Source organism: Polypterus senegalus, chromosome 5, assembly GCF_016835505.1.
Source record: "Polypterus senegalus isolate Bchr_013 chromosome 5, ASM1683550v1, whole genome shotgun sequence".
Taxonomy (NCBI): domain Eukaryota; kingdom Metazoa; phylum Chordata; class Cladistia; order Polypteriformes; family Polypteridae; genus Polypterus; species Polypterus senegalus.
This window is the reverse complement of record NC_053158.1, coordinates 132788837-132803030: the sequence shown is the minus strand read 5'-3', so window position 1 is coordinate 132803030 and position 14194 is coordinate 132788837. Positions and strand designations below refer to the sequence as shown.

At 36.4% G+C, this 14194-nt stretch overlaps 1 protein-coding gene across 2 annotated transcripts in view; it reads left to right on the top strand.

Annotated features, from left to right (window-relative positions):
- The window catches only part of ssr1 (signal sequence receptor, alpha), a 45860-nt gene extending 35125 nt beyond the window's left edge, over positions 1-10735 (top strand). The window contains exons 5-9 of one of the 2 annotated variants that reach the window (XM_039753376.1): positions 599-675; positions 4497-4575; positions 4689-4782; positions 8974-8988; positions 9520-10735. In XM_039753376.1, the coding sequence (XP_039609310.1) occupies positions 599-675; positions 4497-4575; positions 4689-4782; positions 8974-8988; positions 9520-9587 (333 nt within the window). In that variant the 3' untranslated portion in view covers positions 9588-10735. The remainder of the gene's footprint in view (positions 1-598; positions 676-4496; positions 4576-4688; positions 4783-8973; positions 8989-9519) is intronic. The other variant, XM_039753377.1, reaches the window with a different exon arrangement.
- The last annotated feature ends 3459 nt before the right edge of the window (positions 10736-14194 follow it).

The window sequence follows — 14194 nt, the reverse complement described above, 5'->3', positions numbered from 1 at the left end:
TCCTGGTCGCCCCTGTATATTTCAGTTCACATCATCATCATCATCGCCTTGAGAGTGCATGTGCTCAGCCTCATGCGCAGCAAGGTGTGAACGTCTTGTGCTGTGCGGTTTCCAGCAGAGCAAGTGCACCAGTGTATTTTCCATATGTGTCTGTTGTGGAAATTATGCATCTCCAAAAAGAATGTGCAGGGTGGTCCAGATCTAATTATGCAGATGACTTCGATTTATGCTGGGATGATTCCAGTTCAGCATGAAGACAATTCTTCATGTCATCAGTTCGCACATTTCTCGATGGTCCAGGATTTTTTGGGTGATTTTCTATGTAATAAACTTAAGTTATAGCGTAATGAAAATTGCATAATTAGATCTGGACCACCCTATATATGTCAATGAGCCCTAAATATTTCCTGATCATGGTGCTAAACAGTGTCACATATTGGTTGGACGTACAAATTTCACTGTTCTCTTTGCACTTGACAATTTTTTTTTCCTTTTTTATATCGCAATAATAAACTCACAATTTGAATTATGTGAACTTCTGGTTTACTGAATAAAATGTTCAGTGTTCACTTGAACATGTTAGGTCTTTATTTTTCAGGGCAATGTTTTCCAAGATGCAGTTTTTAACCAAACAGTTACAATCACAGAGAGAGAAGATGGCTTGGATGGAGAAACGTAAGTAGTTTATTCAAGAAATTTACATTGTTAGTGGTTCTTTGTATCCAGTCTGTTAAATGCTGGTTCTTTTACAAATGTAGTGTAGGGCATGTAGTAGTGTGCTTTTCATTTGTATTTGCCCTGTTATTGCCCATTTTGTTAATTACAATAACACAAGTAAAGTTTATTAGTCACAGAGATAGCTGAATGTATTACTTTTTATTGATACTTATTTAATGTTGCCTTGCATTTACGGGCATTTATATAACATGACTGAAGATAAATTAACCAAAACTTAAGAGAAATATTGGATTGGAATTGAAAATGGGAGAACACAAAAGTGCTACTCATTTATTCTATGAACCCACTTGCACATTTAAGTGCTTGCTAGCACTAAGCTTAAGTTAGGAAGCAACTTTAGTGAGGATATACATTCATCACAGAATGCTTGCTCGTATTATACCAGTTCAGAGTTGACTTTTAACCTGACATCTTCTGGATATAGTAGAACATCCGTGCTTAAATGGAGCAAGCATTTAAACAAAACACAGACAATGAGCATGCCAGGAGTCTCTCCCAGGTACCTGCTCTGAATTAGTATTTTGTACTGTCACATGGGTGCTTTGTGTAGAGTATTAAAGCCTACTATAGAGATTGAAAGTGAAAATTGTTAACTAAATCTCACAAATAAATGGGAATGTTCACTGCTTTAAGCCAAAAATGTTAACAGTGCTGACAATGTTTTTGTGTTATGTAAAGTCATAAACAAATACTAGTGTTACTTGATATGTTAGGGTAAGTGCATACTATATCTTTAACGTTAAAAGTTATATTTGGTTAAAAGAACTGTGAGACAGTGCCCCATAAATGTTAAACCCTGGATTTCTATCCGTTTATCTTTCAATTGTAATTGAGAAAGCAAACATTGTTTGGAGCTGCAAATGTACTGGTTTCTTGACTGTTTCCTTCACTGAGCTGACAACGCTATTCATGTTTCCGGTCCAGCTTTGAGACTCTTCCTCCATGGCTGCCCTGTAATGGCTCTGTTTTACTACTGGCCCTGCTTCACCTTGCTCACCTAGGGTCAGTGACAACTTGGTCTGCCACATTTGTTCCCACTTCTATTATCCAGAGGTACCATTGGTGTTTGTAGATGGAGAAGCAGTAGTGGAGCTGCAGAAGTAGGAAGTTCTCAGCTGCCTTTCCCCTGCACTGCTGCTGCAAATGACATTCCAGATCCTGAATCTCATCCTTAAGACTCTCCAGGAAATCTATTGTGGTTTTCATGGCACTTTTGGCACTTTACTAGGTTGGACTGAGACCCGGGTTTGCTTCCCGGGTCCTCCCTGCGTGGAGTTTGCATGTTCTCCCCGTGTCTGCGTGGGTTTCCTCCGGGCGCTCCGGTTTCCTCCCACAATCCAAAGACATATGCAGGTTAGGTGGATTGGCGATTCTAAATTGGCCCTAGTGTGTGCTTGGTGTGTTTGTGTGTGTCCTGCGGTGGGTTGGCACCCTGCCCGGGATTGGTTCCTGCCTTGTGCCCTGTGTTGGCTGGGATTGACTCCAGCAGACCCCTGTGACCCTGTGTTCGGATTCAGCGGGTTAGAAAATGGATGGATGGATGGACTGAAGGTCTTCACGTCCCGCTTCTGACACTAATGTAGTACCAGCACTGAATGCCAGAATGTATTCTCTGCTCATTACATTACTCTTTTAGGTTGTTCACTAGCTTTAAAGGAGCCCCTTGCCATTGCCTCACTAGATGGTGTTCTTTTTGCAGCACTGCAAGCATTGTGTTTTATAGGCGCACCTGTAGCTGGTAATGGGATGCTAGCTCATATGATGGGTGACTTATCCGTGCCTGAAGCAACTGTCAGTGCTATATTATGTTACCTATGTTAATAGTACTAGGGTGTTGTACCGTGTTAGCCATTGTGAATGTAGTGAGAAGTCAAGCAAAATGACACCTTTTATTGGCTAACTAAAAAGATTACAATATGTAGGCTTTTGAGGCAACTCAGACCCCTTCAGGCAAGATGAACATGATTAATCCATTATTCTTAAGGTCATATACAGTAGAAAAATGTCATCAACATTCAAGTTGGCAACATTAACCATCAAAACATGTGCAGCTATGAGAAACGCTTATTATTGGAGCACAATGGTGATCGGCACTCTCCATTAAGTCATGGTATTTGTTGGAGAAACTAAGATAAATGTTGGTATGCAAGTCAGTGAGAGAAATGTATCGTGATCAGACTTATACATTGATTAGAAGAGTAAAAATGTATATAGAATTCTGTATCATTAGACTCAAAATGTAACTCTGATGAGCAGATTTTTTCCCCCCCAGGAACAGGTCATTGCAGTGCAGTCAATTCAAAGTGACACACTCACATACACCTCATTATACATAAAATGTAGAAGTTAAATGTTTCATGGCCCAGGAGTCACAGGGACAATTCAAGTCATTACAGCATTGCTAAAATAGAGCTATTTAAAAAGACATACAGAAGCCTTCTTGCTTCTCAGAATAAAGTAATTTACTGGTGTCAATATAAAAGTCCCAAAATCACTGATGAATTCTAGTTATAAATGATAAAACCATGTAGCTGGCTAACTTTTATAGGCATTTGTGAGGAGGAGGAGGAGGTTAGGAGCACGCAGCTAAAGTGTAAAACCTAAATATTGATTATTATAACACTGTGCTGTTCAAATACTTTGGATAAACACCTCTCCATTAAATGTATGTTTGTAAGGTTTGTCATTTGTATTTTACTTGAGAAATTGTACCAACACACCCGGCGCCTGACCTCGGTAAAGAGAGCAATATAAAAATTAGCTGTCCTGAATTGAACAGTTTTTTGCATCTTCCATGATGTGCTTGCTCCTCAATGCACACTGACAATTGCTTTTAAGCCCTATTCTTTCTCAAAACTAACCACACCTATACCCATTCAAATAAAGCTTATCAAAATGAACTGAAATCCAACGAACAAAATGGACAAAGTTTTTTTCATTCTGAAAAAAAAAGCCAACTAAATAAAATGTACCTAAATGAACTGCATTATTTTGATTGTCAGAAAATAAAATTGTAGACTATTTTTTCCTCAGTGCTGCACTCTTTGGGTGTAGACCACCACATCCAAACAGTGGATCTGTTTCAAAAATAAGCAAAATATTGATCACTTACTGTCGCCCAAATGCCTGCCTCACTTGACAAGGATAAAGATGGCTGGAACTGATCTCTAGCCAGTCGACTGTGGTATCACTACCTAAAAACACATTTTTGTTTTTGGTTAAAGTGTACAGAGCACCGGCTGTGGCCTGCTAAAGAGTGTAGGATGAAGGAAGATTATATGGCCAAATGATTGTATATGGCACACTAAGTTATCCTATGACTTGAATGCTTGCAATCCAAGTTATAAGGTAGTAACACTGTGGGGAGTCCTTTCATGGCATGTTTTGGAACTGCTCCCTATCACAAGATGATCAGTGAAGTTAGAAGATTATGGCCATGATGTAAAATCATCATTGGCAGTTTCAATCAACCAGATCTCGGCTCATCTAAGGACTTGAGAGAATTGGTATTGTCCACCATGATGAAACACAAAATGAGGGAAATTGTCCTTAAAGAATGATGTCACACAGTTCAGTACAGCTTCAGACACTAGTAGATTCTGTTGACTCATTCAGGATAAGTCTTTCTGATGGCTTCTTGTGGTCAAACAACTTCATTTGGAAAAGTTACCTAGATGTTTCTTTGTTACCTAGATGTTTCCTTCATTTTATTATGTGTAAATAATATCTCTCTCTCTCTCTTTTCCCCCTGTATTAAGGATCTTCATGTACGTTTTCCTTTCTGGACTTGGGCTTCTTGTTGTTGTTGGTTTGCACCAGCTTCTGGAATCTAGAAAGGTAATATTTGATCTTTTTAGATTTGCTAAGAATTTACCTTTAATATTCCTTTTATTCATGTTTTATTTACATTTTTTATTTATTATTTTTTTTACATATTTGGATATATTTAGAGACGGAGACCAGCAGCAAAGGTTGAAATGGGTACTTCCAGCCATAATGATGTGGATATGAGTTGGATTCCTCAAGAAACTCTCAATCAGATTAGTATGTTTTTTTTACATTTTAAAAGGATATGATTTAAATGTTTCTTTAAACGTGTGTAGTTTTTCTGTTTACTGTACTCAAATTCTGAAAATGTTTTTCAAGAAATGGAGTTCTAAATCTTCATAGTTAGTTTCAGTTACTGTTGGTTTTCTTTCTAAACAAGTTTTTATGGGCTTGTTAATACATTTCATTATTTTTAATTTAAAATCTCTGCTACAAAAATTTTGTAGAAAATAGTTTCTTAAAATCTCCCATTTCTGCAAAGACCACAGCTGGAAGAATCATGCTGTTACCCCTTTTATATTAATAACTGATTCATTTGTAAATTATTACAACTCCATAGAGAACAGTCTGTATTTTAAACAGAGAAGTGCTCTGATTGTTTGCAGTTATAAATGTGATACCAGTAACTTGTCGGCTCCTAGGTGGCAGGTTTTTTTTTTTTTTTTATGTGATGCATGACATAACCATATTGCACAGCAACAGGTTAGGAGAAAAAATGTCTGTTTTATGTTTTTCAAATGATTCTCTTGTGAAGCACCGTGAATCATCCACAAGTTCTAAAAGGCATTCTGCTATGACAGATGTACATGAAACAGTATGCAGAAGAATGCTTTTTAAGTACATGCAGCTATAAGCTCCTGGGCAATTCATAAGTTAGTCTTGCAATCTGTGGTGGTGTAAGTCAACTTCCTATTTTGTTTACATTACCTTTTCCTTTTATACCCACAGCTGTTTTGAGAACTAGCTGTACTATTTATAAATACTTGCTTTATTTTTTGGGGGACTGTTTTGTGTGCATTTACATTATTATACAAAGTGAAGTAATAGATTTACCAAGGTAATTATAGTTTTTTACATATTAACTATTTTTTATTTATGTATTTCTGATATTTGAAGTTCAGTTTCGTTTTACGTGATCTTCTAGCTGTATTTTAAGTTTTATTTGTTGTGAAATAACTATTTCGTTTTTTTTTTTGTCTTGCAGTCAAACAGAACTGTAGGTTTAATGGGTTTGGAAGTTTGTTTTGAAGCCTAGAGCTATGTCCCTTTTTTTTAAAACGAAGCAAAAACAACCATATACATACATTTTTTTTTTAATCATTTGTGTTGAGCAAACTGCACTTTTGCATGCACAAGTATCAAATCAAATGTAACTGGAGTAAAGCAATAAGAAATGGCTAAAGTAGTCTAATACTGCAAAGAAAAGAGTAAAAGAGAGGAAACGCTCTCTCCATTGCACAGATCATTTTTCTACCTTCCCACCATCATAATGTGCAGCATATATTTTAACTTTAAAGCTAAATCTCTTGAGTTTGAGGAATTGTTCAGGCCCCACCTAGATGTACTAACGTAACCACAATGAAACTAGTACAAAGTGTCAAGGTTTAGGGATATTTCAAGACAAGAACTTGCTGTTCTTGAACAGGGAGTGAGAGCAGGCAATAGATTTAGAAGGTATTCAGACCCCTTCACTACTTGCACACTGTGGTGTAGATTTAATTTGAAAGGTTTGAATTTGCTACTTTGCCCGTGAATCTAATTTCAAATAACCCCTAATGACAAAGTGGAAACATTTTTCAGGAAAATTAGAAAATTTATTGAAAATCAAAAGGAATAGTGTGTGTGTGTGTAAGAAACAAATCTATATTTTGAGAGAGAATGGAAGTAAGGAGAAAAAATATAAAACATTCTGGGACCAATCTATTTTCATATCATCTGGAATATTCCGCTGTAAATTTAAAAGTAAGTTTAAACCTTCAGTTCGGGTGTATAGACTCTTATGAATCTCTATCGGTTTGTCAAGGAATGATTTTTATTGTTGTGAACAAAATGCAAACACCTGAATAATTTTTTTTTTTTTTTTTGCTCGTGATTTTCCGTGGTTTTGGCTGAATAGCACATTTCAACTTTAGGCTTCTGAATTGTGCCTTAATATTTAGTAAGTGCAAACTAAGCCAGCAGCTCAACTGTTGCACTCAGTCACAGTTAACATGTGAAGCCTATGTCACATTACAGGACTTTTCCAGTGATTTCCCATCCTTTCATTTATACTCTTCATTTAAATCATCTTTGCTAGTTGATGGCATGTAATGTGAAGCTGGTCGCTTAATGTGACATACCAAGCGAGTTGCAACTGCTTTCTACAAACAGCAGGTTTGTCTGTCTGATGTCTTGTATTTTATATGCAAAACAGAATGTGAAAAACTAAAGTAAGGGCAGAGAATTCTCAGTATGTGTTAACCCTTTGTACTGCACTGGCTCTGTCATGCAGCATGTCATTAACTTTCAGAAAAAGGGGTGAACATGACTCTACCTTAAGGTTGGTAAATGTGACATGGGCAGCGGTTTCAGCTGTATAAGTTGACATAATCTGATGACAATATCTGACTGACTGCGATTTGCATTTCTGGTATACCCCATTACTGTTAATCGCGTAATGCGTCCTTAACCTTCTGTGACTTATGTACAGACTGAAATTCTTTAAGAGATCTGTACCTTAAAGTCTGTCCTCAGGCCTGGACATCCAGTGAACAGCAGCTTTAAAAGCTGCCTAACAATTGTGTGATACCACATTCAGAAATGGCATAATAAAGTACCATTTCTGCAACATTATAATGCTTGAATGCTTCAGAATTATTAGTATTGGAATCTGTCCTGTCATCACTTTCAACTTCTAAAGAATTATCACTATTTTCACATAATAAACTGCTTTCTTCTTTAGCCACCTCAGACCCTGTTCTAACAGCCCTTCACCATTGCTAGCTGCTCTTCATGGAATACATGTAAACTCTGTGACAGAGCGCATGTAACTAGTGGTGGACAAACTGTCACATGGATAATGTAAAGAGGTCATTTATTCATATATTTTAGTGAAATTCAAAACCGCTGCAGTGCAGGTTGGCCCTTGCACAAGACCAGTTGGTGAATTACAAAAATCAATATTTTTTTTTGTAATTTATTTTCAGCGTTTTGAATTTGTTGATTTTCATAGTTTTGTGTTAGTTTTTTGTCTGTTATATTTGTTTATTAAAGTTGCTTTTTTATTAATAGTTCATCTTTAAGTTTTTGTATACAATAATAACTGTAGAGTGTATGGTACAAAAGACCACAGATATTTGTTGAATGCACTTAGTGTAATATGGAAACTTTATTTTCCACCTGTACACCATTCTTTAAAATATGGGGCTCCTGTTCAGTGGAAAACTGAGCAAAGAAAAATCAAATTTGCCTGACAAAGTACCTTTTACTGCCTTAGTAGTCTGATGTAAATGTGCATTTGCAGTTCTTAATAGCTACTGTACATGGCATTTTCATTACTGGTTGCTAGTGCATTGCATTTAAACATTGCCTAGCACAGCTGTTTCCCAAATTAATCAAATTCTTAAATTTTTATAGGCAGCAGATTAGACTGTAAAAGTGAAATTATTTGACTTGCATTTATATGATGTGCACAAAATAGATTTTGTATTTGAACTATAGACATGCAGTTTTTGAAATGCAGTGCATTAGTGGGTAATGCATGTTTGTTCTTTCAAGTCTTTTTTTTCTTTCAGTGGTAAGGCTTTAATAATACAAACAAAATTAGGGATAAGAAAGAAGAGGGAGCTGCTCAATGCAAGCAAAGGCACTATGAAATTGTTACTACTGACTTGTAGCAAGCTTAAGATTGGTCTGCTTTCAGAAATAGGTAGCTTATGCTTTAATACATGGGTGGAAATGCAAGAGTAAATAGTGTCTGCTCTGCATTAGACTAAAACAGTATGCCAGTAGTGCATTTTCAATGTGTCACAGCTCTTTTAAATTTAGGTACATGTGTAGATACTTACAGGAAAAATAAGCAGCCAGACACCAATATTCTTTAGCAGTTGCTGTCAGTTTTCCTTAGCAGTCATTGAGGATCATCATTCCTGGTGACATTTGGTCAGATTTATGTCAAGATTGTTGCACTTTACTGATCGGTGCAAGAAGTTTAAACATTAAGTAGGGGGTTAGCTTAAGTTTTTAAATATATATAAGAAATATATATTTTTAAATTATATCTTTATACTGCTTTATTCCTTCAATGAATTTCTTGCTATTGGTAGACATTTTGCTGCATGTGTAAGGATAGACTTGCTGTTTCTTTTTTCTGTATTCTAACACTGATCTGCTATCTCTCAATTTGCTTTCTTTACATTCTGCCTTCAGTGCAAAGCAGACGAGGTGAGATGTCAGATTTTTCTTTGTTTTATTGGAAACTAACAAGTATAATTATGCCAAGATTTATGCTTCTAACCTGTTATGTGCTGTACATTTAACTTTATAGTGGTAGAAAGTTAGTTGTGGGAATTAAATGTACCTTTTAGTGTCACAAAAAGTGACTACTTCCAAAGTATATCTTGCAGCTGTTCTTTGTTTATATTGTAATAAACTAACAACTAACAGTGCCTTAACCTTTTGTGATATTTATTAATGAAAAGATTCATCAGTTGTTGCTAATGGTACAACACTCCTGCAGAATTGAGAGTTAGTTTTGTACTGATATTTTAGTGTATCTTTCCCATTTTTCATCTTTTAGCATTTCTATTTATTGTAGTTGTCCAACTATGTATGACCTAGTTAGTTTCTGTGCAACACCTAGCTGTCAATATTACATCTTTTAATATGGACAAGTCCGCTTTTAAGAGTTGGATTGTTTTTTATGTTGCCTATAAGTAAATTTTTAATAATAAATGCCTGTGTTTTTGTTTTTAGATAAAGCTTCGCCACGGAGGTCTCCACGTAAGAGGGCACAAAAAAGATCTGCAGGATCCGATGAATAGCTGTGACGAGAAGTTCCACCCACATTAACTCAGTCCATTATGTGGTAGATTGAAAATGTGTTGATGCCCAGAGAACATAATTGGGGGGGAGAAAAAAAAATTGGTGGGCCTTAACCTACAAAAATTGGTATCCTGACTGCTGTGCACATGGTTTTTATAAAAAGTTATTCTTACATCAGATTACGGTGTCAATCTTTAGCCTAACCCACATGAACAATGTCAGTAAAGTCAAAAACACGCTTAATCAGTGTTGCTAGGTGTGGGAATTGTGGTGAAAGACACCACATTGCTTTTCAGCTGTGTTTTTTTTTTAAGATGCGTTAAATATTACCAACTAGATGTTTAAATCTAGGGATTGGCGTTATTAAATTGTTTGCTTCAGTAGAATGAAGCCACAGATTCCTGAATATTATGAACTTTTGTATTCATTGGTACTGAAAGATTACATCAGAAATGAAGATGAATACTGCTTTAAATAAATCAAGTCAACCAAACTAGAATATGATTTCTCACATTATGTGTATGCCTCGAGCATACAGATGGGATTATGACATTACACTGCAAATACAACTTGATACACTGAGGCTTGCAGTCTCTCTTGCCTGATTCGGGGAGAAAACTTTTCTTGGTTAACTTTACATTGCTGAAATGTGCCTCCAGTTTATTTTGCTTTTCCAAATGTTACATTTGTTTCCTAGTGTTTTAGCTTTTTATGTTCTGCTGTCAATGTTTTTTTTCTTATCAATTTTTTTTTTTAGTAAAATAACCACTGAATATTAAAAATGAATAAACTTTGAATGTCTGAGGCATTATGCGATCTTGCTAAAAATATCTGTAAATTAAAGGCCTCACTGTTTATGAAAACTAAAATGTAGGCAGCTTAATGGGGTTTTTTTTTTAAGCCCTTTAATTTGTAGTTTGCCCCCTTCCTGTTGCAGATGGATGCTAAATCTCAGGAAGTTTAACAGAAAAAAGTGTTAATATGCTGTTTGAATGGGAGTTATGTACATTTGGCAAAATAAGAGGAAGCTGCATTTTTTTTAAGTTGCATCTAAAGTTAAAGTCAAACCAGTTTGTACATTTATTTTTATGTCAAGTCTTTGAATGGGAGTTTGCAGTCCATTATTAAAATATGTTTAAAAAGACTAGTTGTGCCAGAATTTGTCTACAATTTCTTTGTCTTGATAAACAAAATATTGTCTGGCGCCATTGATAAATGGTGATGAATGAAGAGCCTGAACAACACTATTTTAATTGCTGTGTTCAAAGCATGAACTGTCACGTACCATTTGCTTCACCTTTGTTAAAGTAACACAGTATACGTTTGAGTCCCAAGTGACTTCTGGTGGCTAGCGGATCTATGAAGCAGTTCTCTTTACCTTTAGAACAGAGATTTCAGGTTGATAAAAAAAAAGTCAAATAGAAGATTTAATCTGAGTATTGAACACTGATAGAAGGAGGTGGTCTTAACGTTAAGCAGATCACTTCACTGAAAGGTTGTGTGGTATTACTAGGAAATAAATTTCTGTAAGGAACATCAGAAATGTTACCATTAAAGAAATTGCTTAGAGTGTTTAACGCCATTGAATTCCTGAAAAAGCTTACTGTCTTTACCTAACGTCTCGCCTATAATTCGAAGTGCCATAAGATCTGCTCACCTAACCATTATACAGCCCTTCCAGGACCACTAATATTAAGAGATCTTGGATTCATTAATCAGCAGATTGTGCTTTGTGATGCAAAAAAAAAAAGCTAATCTGTTGAGGGCTGATTTTAGTCAGGGAACTGTAAATGTCAGGAGGACTGTATACAGGTTTGGCCAAAAGTATTTGTAACTTTCCACAATTTAAAAAAATAATAAATTGTCTGTTAAATAAGTTTAAACTGAGTAATTGCTATCCATCATTCTTTATTTCATTGTGTAGATCCTTCATTTAACATAGTCACATGAAAAAGTTTGGGAACCCCTCTGAGCCTGCATAATAATTTACTCTTCTTTCAACAAAAAAAAATAACAGTGGTATGTCTTTCATTTCCTTGGAACATCTGAATACTGCAGTGTTTTCTGAACAAAGATTTATAGTGAAGCAGTATTTAGTTGTATGAAATTAATCAAATGTGAAAAACTGGCTGTGCAAAAATGTGGGTCCCCTTTTAATTTTGTTGATTTGAATGCATGTAACTGCTCAATACTGATTACTTACAACACCAAATTGGTTGGATTAGCTCGTTGATCCCTGAACTTCATAGACAGGTGTGTCCAATAATGAGAAAAGGTATTTAAGGTGGTCAGTTGCAAGTTGTGCTTCCCTTTGACTCTCCTCTGAAGAGTGACAGCATGGGATCCTCAAAGCAACTCTCAAAAGATCTGAAAACAAAGATTGTTCAGTATCATGGTGTAGGGGAAGACTACAAAAAGCTACCTCAGAGGTTTAAACTGTTAGTTTCAAGTATAAGGAATGTAATCAGGAAATGGAAGGCCACAGGCACAGTTGCTGTTAAACCCAGCAGATCTGGCAGGCCAAGAAAAATACAGGAGCAGCATATGCGCAGGATTGTGAGAATGGTTACAGACAACCCACAGATCACCTCCAAAGACCTGCAAGAACATCTTGCTGCAGATTGGCACAAAAGAACATCTGTATGGCAGGGTGATGAGAAAGAAGCCCTTTATGCACTCACGCCACAAACAGAGTCGCTTGTTTTATGCAAATGCTCATTTAGACAAGCCAAATTCATTTTGGAACAAAGTGCTTTGGACTGATGAGACAAAAATGATAGTAATTTGGTCATAACAAAAAGCGCTTTGCATGGCAGAAGAACAACACCGCATTCCAAGAATAACACCTGCTACCTACTGTCAAATTTGGAGGTTCCATCATGCTGTTGAGCTGTGTGGCTAGTTCTGGAATGGCCATCACAAGCCTCTGACTTGAATATCATCAAAAATCTATGGGATGATTTGAAGCAGGCTGTCCATGCTCAGCAGTCATCAAATTTAACTGAACTGGAGAGATTTTATATGGAAGACTGGTCAGAAATACCTCCATCCAGACACTTACCAAAGGCTATAGGAGGCGTCTAGAGGCGGTTATATTTGCAAAAGGAGGCTCAACTAAATATTGATGTAATATCTCTGTTGGGGTGCCCAAATTTATGCACCTGTCTAATTTTGTGATGATGCTTATTGCATATTTTCTGTTAATCCAATAAACTTAATGTCACTGCTGAAATACTACTGTTTCCATAAGGCATATCATATATTAAAAGGAAGTTGCTACTTTGAAAGCTCAGCCAATGATAAACAAAAATCCAAAGAATTAAAAGGGGTTCCCAAACATTTTCATATGACTGTAATTTAAAAAAGTAAAGCAAATAATAAATAAGACACAAAGTCATTGGGATCTATTAGAAGTGGAGTCATAATTGGATTGCAGTGATAGGCTACATACAATATCTAAAAGATTCATGTTCCTGTGACCTTGGTAGCTAATACCAAGATGTTTAAGGTCCATGGGACTGTAGTCAACTTCCTTGGGATGTGGCCACGAGGAAAATTTGACCCCAGATTGAGCAGAAGGCTAGTATTAAGGAGAAAGAACCATGGAAAATATTAAGACCGGTTAAGGCTGACCTCCAAGATCAATGTACTGCAATTTAAAGTGTAAGTGGGTCCAATTTCTGAAAGATGCACAAAAGCAATCTGATGTTTACAAGTCATACATGAGTGTCCTTGGTACAGACTGAACTAGGTTAGAGTTTATTGGTGAGTCACAGCAGATTTATGTTCATAGAGGACATAAAAGGGCTTACAAAGACAAACCCTATCCATAATGTGAAACGGGAAAGCTCAATAATGTTATTGGTGCTGCCTTTGGCACTGACTGCCTTTAGATTGTGCAGAGCACATTGAAGTCAGAATGGGGTCTGCTTGAGGGAGACATATTGCCCAATGTCCCAAAGCTCTGTCTCATTTGCAGGTCATGAGTGTTCCATCAGGATGAGGACCCAAAACCTGCATCTAACAATACCCAAGAATTGTTGAAGAGAGTCCTAAAATTTGTTCAATTGAACATCAATGGGAACAGCAGAAATGCTCAATTGGAAACCTAAGAACTGGAGCAGTTTAATCAAAATGAACAAAATTGCAGAAGTCTCATTCAACGCTACAGAAAGCCCTTGATTGCACTTATTTGCCTCCAAAGGGTAGTCCATACCATTATGTCTACTTTTTTTTACTTCAATGTGTAAAGTTCCTTAATGAAAAGCAAAGAGTCGTCTGCAATTGAATAAAAAATGGTGGATACCAATTACTTTTGTCACTGAGCTTGTTTTTCAGAAAATTGTGATTTCTTTTTTAAATAGTAAGTACCTTCAGCCATGTCTGTAATTCTGTGATGGAAGGAGCTTGTGAGGTGGGTCTGTAACCATTCTAGCTGTATCTGTTTATCTCAAGATCTCATGTGCCACTAGACACGTCCACTTCAACGGTGCGAAATGAGGTTTGGATGCCATTGAGAATCTTTGTGGTCCTGGCATGTTTCCTGTATTCTTGAACCTTTTAAAGCCCTTTAAAAGTCTTCTCGTCTCTGCTTCTGGCAGACTAG